General features: G+C 34.7%; 1 protein-coding gene and 1 non-coding gene across 2 annotated transcripts; both read left to right on the top strand.

Annotated features, from left to right (window-relative positions):
* Positions 1–3,199: 3,199 nt before the first annotated feature.
* LOC143581436 (U4 spliceosomal RNA) lies at positions 3,200–3,352 on the top strand. Its single transcript, XR_013143819.1, has one exon. It is a non-coding gene; the product is annotated as a U4 spliceosomal RNA (small nuclear RNA).
* An 8,412-nt stretch (positions 3,353–11,764) lies between these two features.
* LOC143581429 (polyadenylate-binding protein RBP47-like) lies at positions 11,765–15,788 on the top strand. The gene is made up of 6 exons (XM_077064220.1): positions 11,765–12,252; positions 13,108–13,600; positions 14,535–14,605; positions 14,688–14,818; positions 15,284–15,380; positions 15,484–15,788. The coding sequence occupies exons 1-6, from the start codon at positions 11,902–11,904 to the stop codon at positions 15,658–15,660; spliced, it is 1,320 nt and encodes a 439-aa protein (XP_076920335.1). The 5' UTR covers positions 11,765–11,901; the 3' UTR covers positions 15,661–15,788.
* The last annotated feature ends 1,401 nt before the right edge of the window (positions 15,789–17,189 follow it).

The following is a 17,189-nucleotide window of genomic DNA, read 5'->3' as shown; positions in this document are numbered from 1 at the left end:
AGAAAATTTGTCGGCTTGTTTACTAATCTGTTCAACAGGAACGCCGGTCGTATGAGACCAAGTGGCAGTGACGATTTGGCGGTTTATAATTTCACCGTCGAAGAGTGGAAGCAGGAGTGCCTGCGGAGGTATGGGACGGTGAAGACGTGGGACGATGTAAAGGTGTGGGAGAGGTTGAGAAGGTGTTCTAAGTGGGTTGAGCTGGTGGCGCCGGACGTTGATGCGGAAGTACGGCCGAAACGGACCAAAACTAGTTCGTCTGGAGCGTACAGCACTTCCGCCGGGTCGGATTGCCGGGTTGGATTCGACCTAAACGTTGCGGGGGAGGAAACGTCTTCACCGCCGAGGAGGCGGCCATTGGGAAGGGACGCCAGGGGCAAAAAACCGGCTGAGGGGGAAGCCGTAAACATCAACGATCTTGTTGAATCCCTCAATAAATTCAACAAAACCATGGAGGTGGTCTCTAATGACAAAAAGGAAAAAAAAAAAGAATGAGAGATTTGGAATTCCTTACAAGAGACTTCAGTAACCTAAATCCGGTCGACCAAATGCTGATGGAAAAACAAAAGGAACGTATCCGGAAGAGGTTGATCGAAGAAGACCAAGCCGAAGAATAAGAATAATGTTTTTTTTAGTACTTTAATTTTTTTTTTAGATATTAATGTGTTTTTTTAATTAATGTGTGTTTTTTTAATTAATTTATGAGTTTTTTTAATAATACGTTTTTTTAATACATTTATAAAAAAATAAAAAAAAAACCGCTCGCGCCCCTCCACACCATGCCCCGGGGCGCGAGCACCACTACCAACACCCATCTTATCAAGTTTCTCTCTCTGCCACACGTCACAATATTATTGGCTGGCGCCCCCACTCGCGCCCCCTCTCGCGCCCCCCACACCCCACAGCCTAATAGAATGAATAGAATATGAATCGTTGACGAGTAAAGTTACTTGGGTGAATAATAATAATAATAATAAAATACTTACATGATCAACTGTATGTAATTGGAATCATGCGTTCGATATTGTTTATTAAATTTTACATTAAAAAGATCTAGGATTTAAAATAATTGTTTTAATAATTTGAAACTTCAAAAAGACATTAATACTTATCATATAAAAGAAATTATTATGTTTACTAATGTTCCCCTATATTTAATTAAATAAGAAAAGAAAAGGAAAAAATCTGATTAGTTTTAACTATTTTTCCAACTTCTCACACTAATATGACTTCTTACATGAAGTTAACCATACACACACACACATAATTTTGTGCCCCCGAAAATGAAGTGCCCTGACCAGTCACCCACATCGCCCTATGCACGAGCCGGCCTTGTACAGAATTTAAAAATTTGTTGAAATAATATAAGTTTTTCTAATCACACTTGATTGGCTAATACACGCCCTGCTTTTGGTGCGCACATATAATGTATATATGTGTGAACCCTTGGGCGAACAAAAGTGAAATTACACTATTTTTGACGTTATTTTACTAATCTCGTGAAAATAACGTTAAAAAAGTAGCGGAAGGTTAATCAAGCATCATGTGGTGGCGTTGATAGCCGAAAGACAACGGGTACATGCACCAATCAGCCAGTGTTCTGATGATTGAGTGTTATGTGCCTTATGTCTAAGGCTTGATGCAAAACTGCTGTCGAGGCATGAGTCTCACTGGAAGCAGCTTCTCTATTCCTACGGGGTAGAGGTAAGGTTGTCTTCATCTTACCCTTCTCAGACCCTAACATAGCTTTGCTATTGGTGGGATTTACTGAGTATGATGATGATGCTTACTTGATTGGCTAATACGTATAAAATCACATACATAGAGCCCCGTCAGTCCACCATAGAGGTGCATAAATCCGGTTTTTCTAATACCCGGTTTCGGTTGACCGGGTATTGGAAAATTAGGTATTGGCCACCCAGGTCCGTTCGAGTCTGGGTATTATCTCTAAAAACCATACCCTATGCATCTGATTCGCGTCGAGTATAGAACCGGGTATTCTAAAACCGGATATTTGAATATCCTATTTCCGGGTATTGAAAAAAATATATTTTCGGGTTTTTTTTCCGGGTATAGATTGGGGTTTTTTTTAAAGGTTGCACTTTTTTGGGTAATTTCGGGAAGAGATCGGGTATTTGAAAAACTTGGCTTCGGGTATTGGAAAAACCCAGTTCCGAGTATGGAACCGGTTCCGGTTTTCGGGTATTACTGGATACGCCGGTTCCGGGTACAAGTTTTTTGTATTAAAACGCATACCTTATCCATGCCCTAGCGGTAGGGTTGGATTCGGGTTCGGGTTGTAAAAACCAGGGTATAAAAAAACCTTGTTCCGGATTATGGGGTTTTTTTTTTCACCTCTCGTCCACCACTAACTTGGAAGCAGATCAAGAAAGTTGGCATCGTATTTTTCTGAATGAGGTGAGAGAAGGGTTCTGGGCCTGGAGGTCTCTTGAAGGGACTTAGATGGACTAAAGGCCCAATAGGTTAAAACAAGTGCATGTTTAAATTGGTCTCGTAATTAAGACCTTTCAGTTCGCTACTTGGCCACCCCATAACTCCACCCTTAGCCTAAAATCCTAAATATTGATTCTTTTATGTTAGACCAATTTCTGTCATGTTTCAGTTTCGCCAATCTAGTTAGTGCAAGTAAGTGTCTTAACTCTTAACCATTGGAACCTGTGAACTGAACCAAGATGGACCGTTGCAATCCTTTGAACCTACAAATGCTTGGATTGAACCTTGCAACCGTATGTTTGGGTATAATCGAACCATCTTGACCTGCAAACACGAACCATTTCTCATTGTTATAGACTTATAGTTGACAATATAAAGACAACTCTAATACAGGTCTGGATAATGCGAGCGTGCAACGTGCAAAAAAGTCACGGCATGTGCGCAAAAGGGTGCTTCACGCCCCTTTGAGTCCCTAACATCTTCCACTGATTAGTAAAAAATGGCTTCGGTTCTTAAAATAGCTTCTGCTTGTTCATACTTATGTGGTATGACCTATAGAGATGCAACAACCTTTATACTATTTTCAAGAATGATACAAGGTTCTTTAAAGTTTGGATAGAAGCACATATTAAAGGCGTTCAGTATAGTGGTTCCTAGCTAATTCCTACATCCCACATCGGGAAAATATATGAAAAGAGGCATGGACTGAGGGTATAAAATCAAGGGTTGGCGGCGATTTTAAAGTATCTTTGCACTCGGGGCAATGACATAGCTAATGAAGAAATAACCGAGGCATGTCAATTGCTAGTTGAAAACTATTTCCAAATCCCCTCTTTGGCTTTGGGTCCCTCTTAGCTATTGAGAATTTTTGGAAGGACTTCCTTTTCAAGGTAAAGTCTTACAATTTCTAAATTCTAATTTTAAAATTTTTATATTTTTTATTAACAACATGTTGAAAGTACAATAAAATATATTACTTGTTTATAAACATCAAATCTGTGTAAAGTGATAAAAACCGGTTTCTAGGTTTTGCTTTATGAAACTGTGTATTTTAATAATTGTACACAAACATGGTTGATGGTTGGGTTTTATTTGTTTTTATTGTTATATGAATGAAACCTTTTGAATTGAAGAAGATAATGGCTTATGAGTTATGGTTGGGCTTTAATTAGGGTGTGTCATTGTACTATCGTAGAATTATTGAATAGTGTTTATTTTTAAAATTGAATTGTATTAAATATTGGCGTGATTGATGTAAGAATCTAATTATGGTCTTAGGTAGGAATGAGTAAAATCGGTAGTGTTTATTTTGAAAATTGAATTGTATTAAATATTGGCGTGACTGATGTAAGAACCTGATTATGGTCTTAGGTAGGGATAAGCAAAATCGGCACTGATACCGATTAGTACCGGTGCCAAGGTTTTGAGTTTTCAGGACCGGTACGGTACGGTACTGGTATTTCCCGAATTTTACCATAAATACCAGTACTGTACTGGTACCGAACCGAACATTTCGATACCGGTACCGGTACCAAAGGTTTGCGATTTTCGGGATCGGAATTTTCGGTACCGGTACCGGTCGGTATCGAGCTAAGCCCTAGGCTTAGGAATGGCAGGGTAACCGGTTTATTAATTTCTTATTCTTCTTAATTTCATAACTTTTTGTATGCGTTGAATCGTTGATGGTTTTGACTTTTGGTTTATAGAGCTGCTGTTCCTGTATGCCAAGTTGCCAACAAATGGCTAGTGTAATAAAATCCATCCATTGGCCAGTTTGGGGGCTTGTGCGGATGGGCGACAACACATGACCCAAAATCTTTTAAGTTTTTTTTTCTATTTTTTTATAATACATATATAATTATTCTGGAAAATTCTCAAAATAGCCTTATTTTGAAAATAGATTATAGGTTTGTCCTTCAAACTTAATAATTTCAAAAATGGCCCTCTCTAACTAATCCTTGACCATGTGTTAGGAAATCTAACACGTCTTTGATGACATGTTAGCATAACACGCCGTCAAAGACGCGTTAGATTTCCTAACACATGGTTAAAGACGCTAACATGTCGTCAAAGACGCGTTAAATTTCCTAACACATGGTCAAAGATGAGTTAGGCCTCCAAACATGTAGTCAAAGATATGTTAGCATCAAACATATAGTCAAAAATATGTTAGCTTTTTGTTTGTTTTTTTAATATTATATTTCTATAACTAGTTTAACTTATATTTGTTTTTCTTTTATAATTTTTAATATATAAAGTTTATAGTATTTCGAATATATCGACGAGAAATGTTACTTTTATCTACGGACCGATATAAATTTTATTTAAAACTGAGCGGGGTCAAATTTTATTAAGCATTTTGATATTGATTTGGCACGGCTCGAGTTAGAGTAAGTTTATGTCGGTCAGTAGGTAAAAAAAGTAAGCATGTCTCGTCGGTATATTCGAAATAATATAAAACTTTTATATATTAAAAGTTATAAAAGAAAAACAAATATAAGTAAAACCAGTTATAAAAATATAATATTAAAAAAACAAACAAAAAGCTAACATATTTTTTACTATACGTTTGGTGCAAACATTTCTTTGACTACGTGTTTGGAGGCTTAACTCATCTTCAACCATGTGTTAGGAAATCTAACGCGTTTTTGACGACATGTTAGCGTCTTTAACTATGTGTTAGGAAATCTAACGCGTCTTTGACGACGTGTTATGCTAACACGTCGTCAAAGACGCATTAGATTTCCTAACACATGGTCAAAAGATGAGTTAGGGAGGGTCATTTTTGGAATTATTAAGTTTGTGGGACAAAACTAGAATCTATTTTCAAAATAAGACTATTTTATAATTTTTCCCTAATTATTCTATACTTTTAACATTTTCAATTTACACGAATAGCATTTATTTAGGGTGTGTTTGAGATTCCTTATTTAAGTTGAAAAGGCCTTTTTGTGATAAGTGGAAAAGGACTTATGATTTAGTTTCCAAAAAAGTGTTTTGATTAACATAAGTCAATAAGTTGTTTTTTAAAAAGTATTTGGTTTAACTTATTGATGTAAAATGACCAAACACCCCAAATTATTCTAAACCTATTAAAAACCTATTAGGAGATGGGTGGAATGGAATGGTGGAATAAGTATTCTAAACCTATAAGAAGATAAGTTACCATATATCAACTTATTGAAAACCTATTTTTTAGCCTTATTAATAAGGAGAAAGTTAAAAGAATTTATTGGTTCCCAAACACTATATAAACATAAAAAAAACTTATTCATTCTTCATAAGTCATAAGAATGAGGAAAATAAGGAATCTCGAAGACCCTCTTAATATTGGGCAACTTGACCATTAGCTATTGGACTTTTTTTTTAGTCATACTTGTCTAACTGTAAACTTTAATAAATTTATCATATGTCCACTGAACTTTAATAATTATTTTTAATTTACGATTCTCCTATTTTCTTTATGTAACAAACTAGTTTTTAACCCGGCGCGTTGGTAAGACACAAGCATTACCGGTCCTAAGGCGGTAAGTTGACGTGAATTCGGTCAGTTCCTGTTACATGTGTTATTGTACGGAAACTAAAACAAAAAAAGCTTATAAAAATCGAGATAGAACATTGGGATAGCGTTGGTCGGTGAAACTCGAGCGTTGGTAAAACCCGAGCGTTGTTGGTCCCTGGCGGTGAGTCTATGCAAATTTGGTTGGGTTTTTCACATTCGTTATAAAACCGAACTAAAAAAAGAATTGTCATTCAGTCAGTGTCATTACGGTACTTTAACTAAAACAAAATGCGCTAAGTCTATGCAAATTATGTCAGTTTTTATCACATCCATTACGGTATATTGGTATTGGAACTAAACTAATAAAAAACAAACATAACAAAGATAATTAGAAATATAATTATCAAAGTTTAAAATAAAAGACAAACAAAAAAAATAAAAAAAAATTTGGTCCAATAGAATATTGCCAAATGAACTAATCATAGTCCAGCGTCGCCAAACTTCTCTTTTATATTTATTAGTAATTTACGATTCTCACCATGTTATACATTTAAAAGAGTTATAAGTTTGATACTTTTATTTTAAATAAATATTATTTCTTTTGTCTTTTTTTAAGCGTTTAATTACTTAATTTTTCATTTACATTTAACTTGTTATGATTAAAACTGACTTTTAACTCTAGACATGTTTACTTAATCGTTTTGCTTGCTTATTTTTATCATCGATTATGTTAAATCATATATGGTTTATATAAATCCATCGATGTTTTAGATAACAAATATGTCAGCGCTAGCACACTCCTACGACCTGACCACAAAACACATGTTCTATTACTAGTTTTAAAACTATAGCATTTAAAAATTTATAACCCATTGGCCATTAACCTTTATAAGCACAATGAACTTTTTCAGATCCAACTTGTCTAAATCCCAATAAATTACATATTAATCCATATAAACCCAATTAGCCTAGTACCCCTTTTAACAATCAAAACCAATACAACTTGCAACTTTTAAAAGACTAAATTACAATCTTTTGTTCTTTAACTATAAGCAAATTGTGTATTGAGTTTTTTAAAATAATAACTTTCACTCTTTATTTTCTTTAATTTTAACAAATGATACGTTAGTGCTGTTTTAACTTTTTTAATCCAACATGCAAACAATATGTTTGACTTTCAACACGTTTATAATAACTTTAATTCATTTCATTCATATTCATTTCAAATCAATCCATTTTAGTCAAAGTTATTATAATTCAAAGTTCAAAAATATACACACTACAAACAAACTACCAAGAAACCGAATCCAGGATTTAAAATGAAGAAGTCTTGAGTTTAAATTTCAGAAATGATATGGTATATAATTTGCCATTAAAATAGAAAACCGGATACAAATCCAAATCCAAACACCTTTGATTCGAATTTAAAAGCTCAAAGTTATTATTTTAAAAGCTATTAACCGCCTTAAATAAGCCACACCTCTGAATCGTGATCACATGCTACGCGGTGCTGGACTGACCTAATTTTGACCTTATTATTATTCTCTACTTGATCTGCCTCCTACCCGTCGATCTACCAACCAACGGTCACGATGTATATCTCAAGTTTAATAAAAGCGTAAATACTAAATATATATATATATATATTCAGATCAAGATCTATGATTGTGGGTCCCACACCAAGTAGCTGTCGGCTAACCAGACATAAGTCCTTGAATAGGTACGGTTGATTGCCAAAAATCACCGTTCGACTCATCGGACGGTCGTAATTAATCCTCGTGAAAAACAATGTAGCAGGAAAACACTAGGGCAATTTCCCAGATCCAACAACCCCTTTCCTTTACACTTTCACCCCCTCAAGTTATCTTCCTTTGGCAGTTAATTCCTTCATCTTTCTACATAAGCTTTTAGAGGTTTAACTTTTACTTTTGAGTTTAAATAGTTTCTAAAGCTAAGCCTAGAGCTTTTGAAAATTCCTGAGTTTCATTTAAAGAAGGAAAAGGAAGGAAAAAGAGGGATGGGAAAAATATGTTGTGTTTTCGAGTAAGAAAGAAAAAGGAAGGAAAATATAAAATGGGTGTTCCCGAGTTTCATTAAAAGAAAGCAAAAGAGGGGATGTGAGAGAAAATGATGAGTAAATTAAGGGAATTTGTATCTTTCCAATTTGGAAAGATTTAGAAGGAAAATAAATTGAAGAAAATGAGGAGATGCCAAAAGAAAAGATAAGAAGAGAAAATTTTCCTTTCCTTGCTTTTCTTTTCATAAATGAACTCAGAAACACTGCTTTTTCTTGGTAATTATGTATTGAATCTTTTTTAATGATATTTTATTCTTTTTAGCTTTAGTTATAACTATCTTTTACCCGAAAGATTCAACTTAATACTTTGATAAGTGTTGGAGCTCTCAGTTCTAACTACTTTCTCTATAATACCACAATTATTTGTTATGTAAGACATGCCAAGATTTAAGCATGAAGAATTATAGGTTAATGACGCGCAAAAGTCACTTAGTTACAGAAATATGATGGTTTGTGCGACACAACATTGTGAAATTACTATGATTTATGCAACATACCGTTTTGCTCTTGTAGTCTCTTAATGATTCCATTAAAAGACTACCTCTAAATCATTCAACGTTAAATGTGTTTGTTTTAAAAAAATGACACATCTGAATTAGTCAGCAAATCTCTTAACCATTAATCTTCAAAATGATGTGAATGAAACTTTTACCCATTTTTCCCTTCGCATGTGTTCATAACCCTTAGTTTGCTATTCACGCACTACTTCCTTGACCCACCACGAATCACCACTACATCAGCGTATTTGGTATTGATTCAACACTTATTGGCTCATAAATTCAAAATCTCTTAACTATTCGGACCTCTTATATTGGTGCAAAGGTTAATAACATTTGGTTATACTTGAGTGTTTGGGATACTTTACCGATTCATGATCAATTTAAATGGCTAAAAAGGTGATGGTGTTGCATTTATGTGGTTTAAATTTTCGTATAATAGTTTTTTCTAAAAAACAAAGTTGAGTGTAAGAAATAAGAACCCAAATTTGTTTTATGATTCTATTTCCAGATGCAATGATTAGAACATATCATGTTACATACTTGGTTTAAAAAAGCGCGCTTAAGGCGAGGTGAGGCGAGAAGCGACCCAAGGCGAACACCTCAACGCTTTTGCCTACCCAAGGCGAAGCCTATTGAAAAAGCGAACGCTTTTTGCGCTTTTTTGCGAGGCGAAAAAGCGAGGAGGCGAAGGCTTTACGCACAAAAAGCGACCAGTTAACCGATTTTCAACTTAACCTTTATAATTAGTCATTTCTAGACTTTTCACATCTGACAATAAACTTTTGAAAGTTAAAACACTTTTGAGTAGTGTTCTTTTGGAAACACTTATGAGTACTTTGATACTCGATAACTTGTTTTTATATTACTTTGATATTTTGGGCTAGTAATGTGGTACTCGAAAAGTTGTACTACACTACGTTTGGAATTTTGGGATATATATATGTTGATGTTTCAGACGTTTAATATATATTATAATGTGGTTTGTCTATAATATATGGCTTATAAATAATTACATATTTTTTAAAATACGGTCGCCTCATGTTCAAAAAGCGTTCGCTTTTGCGCTTTTCGCCTCGGCTGAGGACCTCTTCACTTTTGTTCGCCTCACGCTTTTTTAATCCAGGTTACATATTGGATATATATTGTCAACATCTAAGACCATGTCAGTAAAGTTAAAACAACATAAACATCACATCGTCGCTTTTAACCCGTTGAATAGAAAAAAAATAAGTTAGTGCTTTAATTTCAAATTTAAGCTATGTGAATGACACGCAATCATTTTATAAACTAAAAAAATGTTAGTTGGCTTCAAAACCAGAAAAACGTGTTCTTTTTACAAGTGTGTATAGGTTAGATTGATGTATATGTTTGAAGGTGAAAATTGTGATAAATATGCTTAAATATATTTGTTATGATGCTCTTATTCCACCTGTTAACATGATATGTGAAGTTTGTAGAAGTTTATTGTATATTGGTAACCTTGACAAATTTCGTTAAGTATAGCTTTGAAGCATTCAACTACAATGGTAGAGGTAATATTGTAAGTGTAAGTCACAATTAATTGAAGGATTAACACAAAATATCCTATTGTGTCAGTCATAATAAAGTGAAGTTAAATTTTTTTTATGTAAGTCACCTACTCCTTTGGGATCAACTAGATGAATTCCTAAGTGAATGCTACATTTGACCACGTGTTAGTCCAAAGCAACACATTTTAGTTGACAACAAGAAGTAAGCACCTTTATTTTAAAGTTGAAGAATAGATTAAGAGGATGTTTGGGATTCTTTATTTAACCTCCTTTTAATAATTTATATAAGTCATAAGTTATAAAGTTATAACTTATGACTTATTCACTTGTAACCTCTAATTTTCTTAAACATCTTATAACTAATAAGTTATAAGTCATAAGTAGATAAAATAAGCAATCCCTAAATGTTATAATCCTCAGTCTTGAAATGAATAATCAGGCAACATAGCAACATAGACATCGTGTTTAAGAGATGTGGCACCTGTCTCACAAACGTTGTGAAATGTTTGAAGTGAGTACAAAAAGATCTGGAACTATTATTATGAAATAATCATGTCCATTCAAAAATAACTCAAAAGATTTCAAAAGCTTCTAATAAATTCGAAATTAGGTTAAAAGACTTGTCAAGAATTGTCGTAAAATCAAGAAAAAATTTGTATAAATCCAAGGTTTTTATTTTTATTTTTGTGAATATTAATGATTAATGCTCAAATTATAAACACATTAAGATTGTTCAGACTTTGTAAATAGTAATAAGCTGTAGTGCATTCCCGACTTATTCATTGTGATTCAATTTTTTTAAGATAAATAATAAGTTGTTCAATAATCGTTTGTTTATCGAAACCAACATTAGTTCATCGATTATGCATAGTCGTAAATTCAAATGTTAAAATTTACGATCTCTCTTTATCTCATGGCCCACCGTCATCCAATTTATTGCACTACTAAATATTTATGATCCAGCTCATCGTCTGAAAAGCCACCACCAACAATAGACTGCTACACAATCAAAATAATACATAAATCGCCTAAATAAAATCAAAAAGGTGAAAATAAGGGTTCTAAAATTATATTCAAAACCTTCTTTTAATTACGTATATAAAAAGAAGATTTAGATATTATATAACAACTTGATATTTACTCGAGATAACAGTAATTGAAGACTTATATAAATAGTAATTGAAGACTTATATAAAATAGATAAATGCACGAGGAGTATATCGAGATCACGAAGCTTAATTATGGATAATGAAATCAACCAATAAGAGAGGACGTGTCACTAATATGAGTAGGGTGAATGACTTCCAAACCATATAGCTTCATTCCATGACGGATATTTGCCACATAAAATTGATTCATTTTTGACGTTTATTGTGATTGGAGAACTTAAAAACAAATAAAAGTTCTATGATATTTGTGGGTAGGTGTTGCCAGCAATTTTATATTTTATAGATACATAAGGGTAGAATGAGATGCCAGTACAGGATTAGACGGTTACCCATAAGCACCGCTTTCCCCCTTACATGAAGGAGGCACCCTTAATACCCTATGATACTTTTGTGCCAAAACTACATTTCCCAAAACCAAAAGGTCCTAAGATTCACATATTCAACAACCCAAGGGGCATCCAAAAAAAACTTGACATAATATTTTATAAACATTCTTAAGCCGTCTTTCTCTTTCTCTTTCTCTTTCTCTTTCTCGATATCCTTCCCTTCACCTTCACGAACACCTCTCCGGCCACCACCACCACCACCCTCTCTCCGCCACACGCCGCCACAACTTCCAAACACCACAAACTCAAACCAAACACCACCCACCATCAAAACCAATCTCAATATGCAACCGGCAACCAACGGCACCAGCACCACAGATTTAACTCAACAACAACAACTTCAACAACAACAGTGGCTAGCTATGCAACAATACCAACAACAACAATGGCTAGCTATGCAGCAGTATCCAGCTATGCATCATCCAGCCATGATGTACCAACAACCACCGCCTCACTACATGCCATATTACCAACAACAACAACAACAACAACAACCTCAACAACAACAACAACAACAACAAAAGCTTAACCAGATTCAAAACACAAGTGAAGATAACAAGACGATCTGGATCGGTGATCTGCAACACTGGATGGACGAGACTTATATTCAGTCGTGTTTTGCTCAGACAGGAGAGGTTAGGGTTTTGACTTTTAACTTTTTGACTTTTGAACTTGTTTCTATTATTGTGTAACGTTGATTTTTATTCTGTGAATATGTACTTGTCTTTTTTATGTAACTGTGTCACAAGGAGTACAGTTAGTCAATTATTTTCACCTTGCCAAAACTAGTATTATTCTAATGCTAAGATTGTGTGTGCTTTTGTTAACCTAGTTCATTAATTGCTAGTTTGAATACTTGTAATATTGGTGAATTTGTTGAAGTTGATTTGTATCTGTAGTGCTTAAAAAATCGTATTATAGTCGATTTCTGACTTGTACTATAGTTTTCTCACCGTTTTTTTGTTATCGGTTGTTTGCTGCTTTTATTTTTGGTAGTTTAATAACAGTTGAATTTACGCAAAAACAAGACAGAACATAACGGGCGTCCATAGAGTTTAAATGATTAAATGTTTTAACTTTTTAGGCCGGGATGAAAGGAATGCTTACTTGGTTGTTTGGATTAAATTGTTTATTTATAAGTAGGGGTCTTAGTCTAGTTTATGTAATGCTTATTTGTAAACCGTATAGAGTTTTGTCGTGTCCTTTAATAAAGGCTTTGTTTTTGTGTAAATCGGTAAATCCAATTGTTAGTTGCATCCCGTTTTGTTGGGGCGTGACATGTTTTGTTATGCTATATGTTATCTTGATACTGTACTTTACATGCCAAGATAAGGTTTTTCAAGCCCGGGGTCTTAGTGGGATTTTATTGGGTACGTTTGTTAGTAAGCTAGTTGGTTTGTTTTTTTAAGTGGCAAGTAGAAGTCTAGAGGCGTAAACACATTTTTTTTTTGAAATTTGGTTTTGATAATTTGATATTATGAAATAAGCAGGTAGCATCTATAAAACTGATACGCAACAAACAAACAGGCCAATCAGAGCGGTATGGTTTCATCGAGTTCAATTCTCATGAAGCAGCTGAGAAGGTTCTACAAAGTTACAACGGGTCCATGATGCCGAACACTGATCAAGTGTTTCGGTTGAACTGGGCAAGTTTTAGTTCGGGTGAAAAACGTGCAGACACTGGTTCGGATTTGTCTATATTTATAGGAGATTTGGCACCGGATGTGACAGATGGATTGCTGTATGAAACATTTGCGGGTAGATATCTGTCTGTGAAAAGTGCAAAGGTTGTTTTTGACACGAATACTGGGTGTTCAAAAGGGTATGGATTTGTTAGATTTGGTGACGAGGGTGAGAGAACACGGGCTATGAGTGAAATGAATGGACAATATTGTTCAAGCAGGCCTATGCGTGTCAGTGTTGCAACACCGAAGAAGCCACCTACTCAACAACAGTATGGTCAGCAACAATATCCGTCTCAAGGTATGCGTTAAACTTTCTAACTCTGTTTATTCAAAACGTTAGATTATTGTTGCCACAATACAAATTTTATCATCATAGAAGTTCTAAATTACCTAAACAGAAAGTGTTTCTTCACGACTCAATTCGACATTTTGATATGCATTATTATTTGCTTATTGATCTGTTTCTTTATCTGTTTGAGCCACATATTTTGTGATCTACATAGTATATATTATTTACTTGGAAGATTGTGTGTTCAGTGAGTAATGCCAAAATGGGTGGTCGGGTAACGATCTTAAGCGTGTTTAGGTCAAACTTGGTTTTGGCACAGATGAGTTATCTAAAAAACGGGTCAAACGGTCTTGTGGTCAGGTGGTTTGACTTGTTGGTTTAAGAAGTTTTTCTGCTTTGTTTATTGACTTATTTCAAAGAGAAAACAACTTGCAGACATGAGCTGTTAATACACATTGGGCCCGTTCCTGTACTATGTAATTTGTTCGTATATTTGAATATTGAAGGATCCTGATATTCATTGACATACATGTGAGTAGATGTGACAATATTAATTCATTTACTTATAAATGCATCAAGTTTTCCTATGTTTCACCTCCAAATCACTTCATTCAAAACGTTTCTTATTACTGTAATAAACTAGCAATATAGATTTGGCAATCATGTAACTTATTACTTAAAAGCAAGAAAAGTTGACAAAAATGTGGTTCGCATAGTCCAAACCGACTTGAGGTTTTGGCTATTCTAAAAAGTACACGTTTTGACTCGTTACCCGACCTATGGTTTGAGTTTCTTACACATACTTTCTCATATTTTTCATTTTTAAGATGTAAGTGATGTTTGATGATGACAGGGACCGATGTAATATTTCTTTCTTCAATATCTTCGTCTTTGGGATATGTCATATGTATCTTATAATCGTAATCGTTGTCTTATGTTTTAGCTGTCCTACTGACCGGAGGAAATGATTCATTTAATGCTGTTCAATCTGACGGTGATTTATCAAACACAACAGTGAGCCACTCCGTCTGTTTATTAATGAACTAACTGGAGTTGCTAACAGCTTTACTAACCGTCACAGCTTTACTTCTTATAGATTTTTGTGGGAGGACTCGACTCTGAAGTGACTGATGATGACTTAAGGCAAGCTTTTTCTCAATGTGGCGAGATCTTATCTGTTAAAATACCAGTAGGCAAAGGTTGCGGTTTCATCCAGTTTTCAAGCAGGTAATCCTTTCTTCAGCCCTTGTGGGGCCCAAATTATATGCTTCTCGGAGGGGTGTGCATGAAACCGAAAAAACCGATTCGTAACCATATAACTGGAATTTCGGTTCGGTTTTGCATGTAATTAAAATCAAACCGAATGTATGGATTTATATTTTCTATTTTGACTGCAAAGTAATTTATTAGAATTTAAGACAAAATGTATAATAATCAATTAATCATTAATTAGCAAAAACGTAGGCACGATTTCACTATTATCTGCCAAATTTTTTTAGCCGAAAAGTTCTTAACCCCAAATGGTAAAACGGAAAAAAACTGAAACCGAACGGATTTCAAAAACTCAAAAAACTGAATTTTTGGTTTTTGATTTGGTTTGATCCTAAAACCGACCCATGCACATAGCTTTATTATATTTTGAAGGTTGCGCTAACATACGCTTATTTCTCGTTTTATAATTCTATAATTCAGAAGCAGCGCCGAGGATGCAATTCAGAACATGCATGGCACGGTGGTAGGCAAGCAAACGGTCCGTATATCATGGGGTAAAACTCCTGCTAACCGACAGGTAATTCCTTTTTTTATGTTGACTTGTTTTGACTTTTCTGCTGACTTATCTTTATAGAAAATACAGTTGATGCTAATATGTTCTCATGTATTGCTTATGGCAGAGGATGAGCGGGAACGGAGGCTACTATTCGAAGGGTGGTTACGGTGGCAGCGGTTATGGTGGTTATGGTGGTGGCGGTTATGGGCAACAGCACCAGGACGGAGGCATGTATGGAGGTGCAGATGCGTCGGCTTATGGGTCGAACGGGTACGATAACCATCAGCAGTCTGTTAGCTGATCTTGCTGCTGCTATTAATTGAATCTGGACAAAATATGAGATTCTAAAGACTTATTATGTTTGTTTTATGGGATATAAATATCTATGAATGCAACTGGAATTTTGATTGAATTATTTTGGTAGATTTCAAAAGCAGCATGTTTTGGTTTTTAGTTTTGGGGTAGGTCTCGGGGCCGGACGCGCTGATTCGTTTCTTTTAGTCAGTTTTTAAACGATAGTACAATGCACGCGAAACTGGTTTTTACAAGTTTTGGTTCATACTTTTGAGTGGTTGAAAGTAGAAATGGTCAAAAGGAAAGAATAGATGTATGGTTTGGGTTCATATTATGGTTCAAATGTTCACTAAAGAGCAGCATTTGAGGACCATTGGCTGCATAGTGGGCCTTCTTTCTGACCTTTAGATCAGTTAAAGTTTGTGATTGCTTTAAACCAAATTACTATTATTAATTAAACAACTAGGCTTAACATTCATTGATAATTTGGCTCGAGCTACTTGGCTGGTATAATAAATCGAGTCGGGCTCGAGCCTGTGGTAATTTTGCTGGTATAATCATTCGAGTCGGGCTTGAGCTTCTGGTAATTCGCTTGTTGGCTCGCGTATTTTTGTCTTTATTTTTCTAGTATAAATTTAGTTTCACTTGTTTTTAAAGTTATTATTGGAGACTTGTTAAAAAACTGGTAACATCATTAAGCTTCAAAATAAATGAGGATACTCGTCAAGCAAAGCCAACTCGAGTTGACTACGAGCTCTGTTTCTAGGGTGGATTATAAATTGCAAGCCGAGCCATAGCTTCATTGTATCATTATGAACTCGGTTTTGAATCAACAATTACTCTAACTCGGCTCACTCATTGAATTGTCCTATTTTCAACTGTAAGTACGGTATCTCATAAGTTTAAGTAAAGATTCATTACAACTAATACGCCATTTATACGAATTATCTTATGTCTAAAATGTTCATAAACACGTATCTTGTTACTAAAAAAATTACCAATTTTCACACTTTATTGTAACTATAGAGAGGAGAAAAATTGTTACCATATATACACGCCTACAGACATTAATTTCGACCGGCTCCTTCTACCTTACATGATGAAATAAGGTGTATGTTTTTAAAAGGTGATGAAATAAGAGAGACGCTACATTATTTTTATTACAATTCCGAGATTTTCTATAATAAATACATCATATAGAATTTGAACTTCCAACCTTTTGGTTGTGTACATCACATAACCATCAGGATATCCCTTTAAGAAGATAACAAAATAACATGTCGATATTCTTAAAGCTTCTACATCACTGCTATTTTCACTGGCATCCACATTATTGACCTCTCTCTCTCTCTCTGACAACACTTCTCCCTACTCATATCCTTGTAACTGCTATTTTCACCGGCATCCACATTGCTGACCTCTCTCTCTCTCTCTCTCTCTCCTCACATCCTTGTAAAAGATCTCTCTTTTTCACATACTCCTGACTGACTGTTTTTCTTTCTTCCAAAATGAAAACAGTCTTTGGTATAAAATAAT

This window comes from Bidens hawaiensis, unplaced genomic scaffold (genome assembly GCF_021521415.1).
Source record: "Bidens hawaiensis isolate Kalapana, Puna unplaced genomic scaffold, B.hawaiensis_p1.1 tig00030918_1, whole genome shotgun sequence".
In the NCBI taxonomy this organism is placed as follows: Eukaryota; Viridiplantae; Streptophyta; class Magnoliopsida; order Asterales; family Asteraceae; genus Bidens; species Bidens hawaiensis.
This window is presented reverse-complemented; position numbering and strand designations above follow the sequence as displayed.

Excerpts from the sequence above, each read along its gene's own strand:
- LOC143581429 (XM_077064220.1), top strand. The coding sequence starts at position 11,902 with ATGCAACCGGCAACCAACGGCACCAGCACCACAGATTTAACTCAACAA. Across the intron at positions 13,601-14,534 it reads GCAACAATATCCGTCTCAAG|CTGTCCTACTGACCGGAGGA; the intron begins GTATGCGTTAAA and ends CTTATGTTTTAG. Across the intron at positions 14,819-15,283 it reads TTCATCCAGTTTTCAAGCAG|AAGCAGCGCCGAGGATGCAA; the intron begins GTAATCCTTTCT and ends TCTATAATTCAG.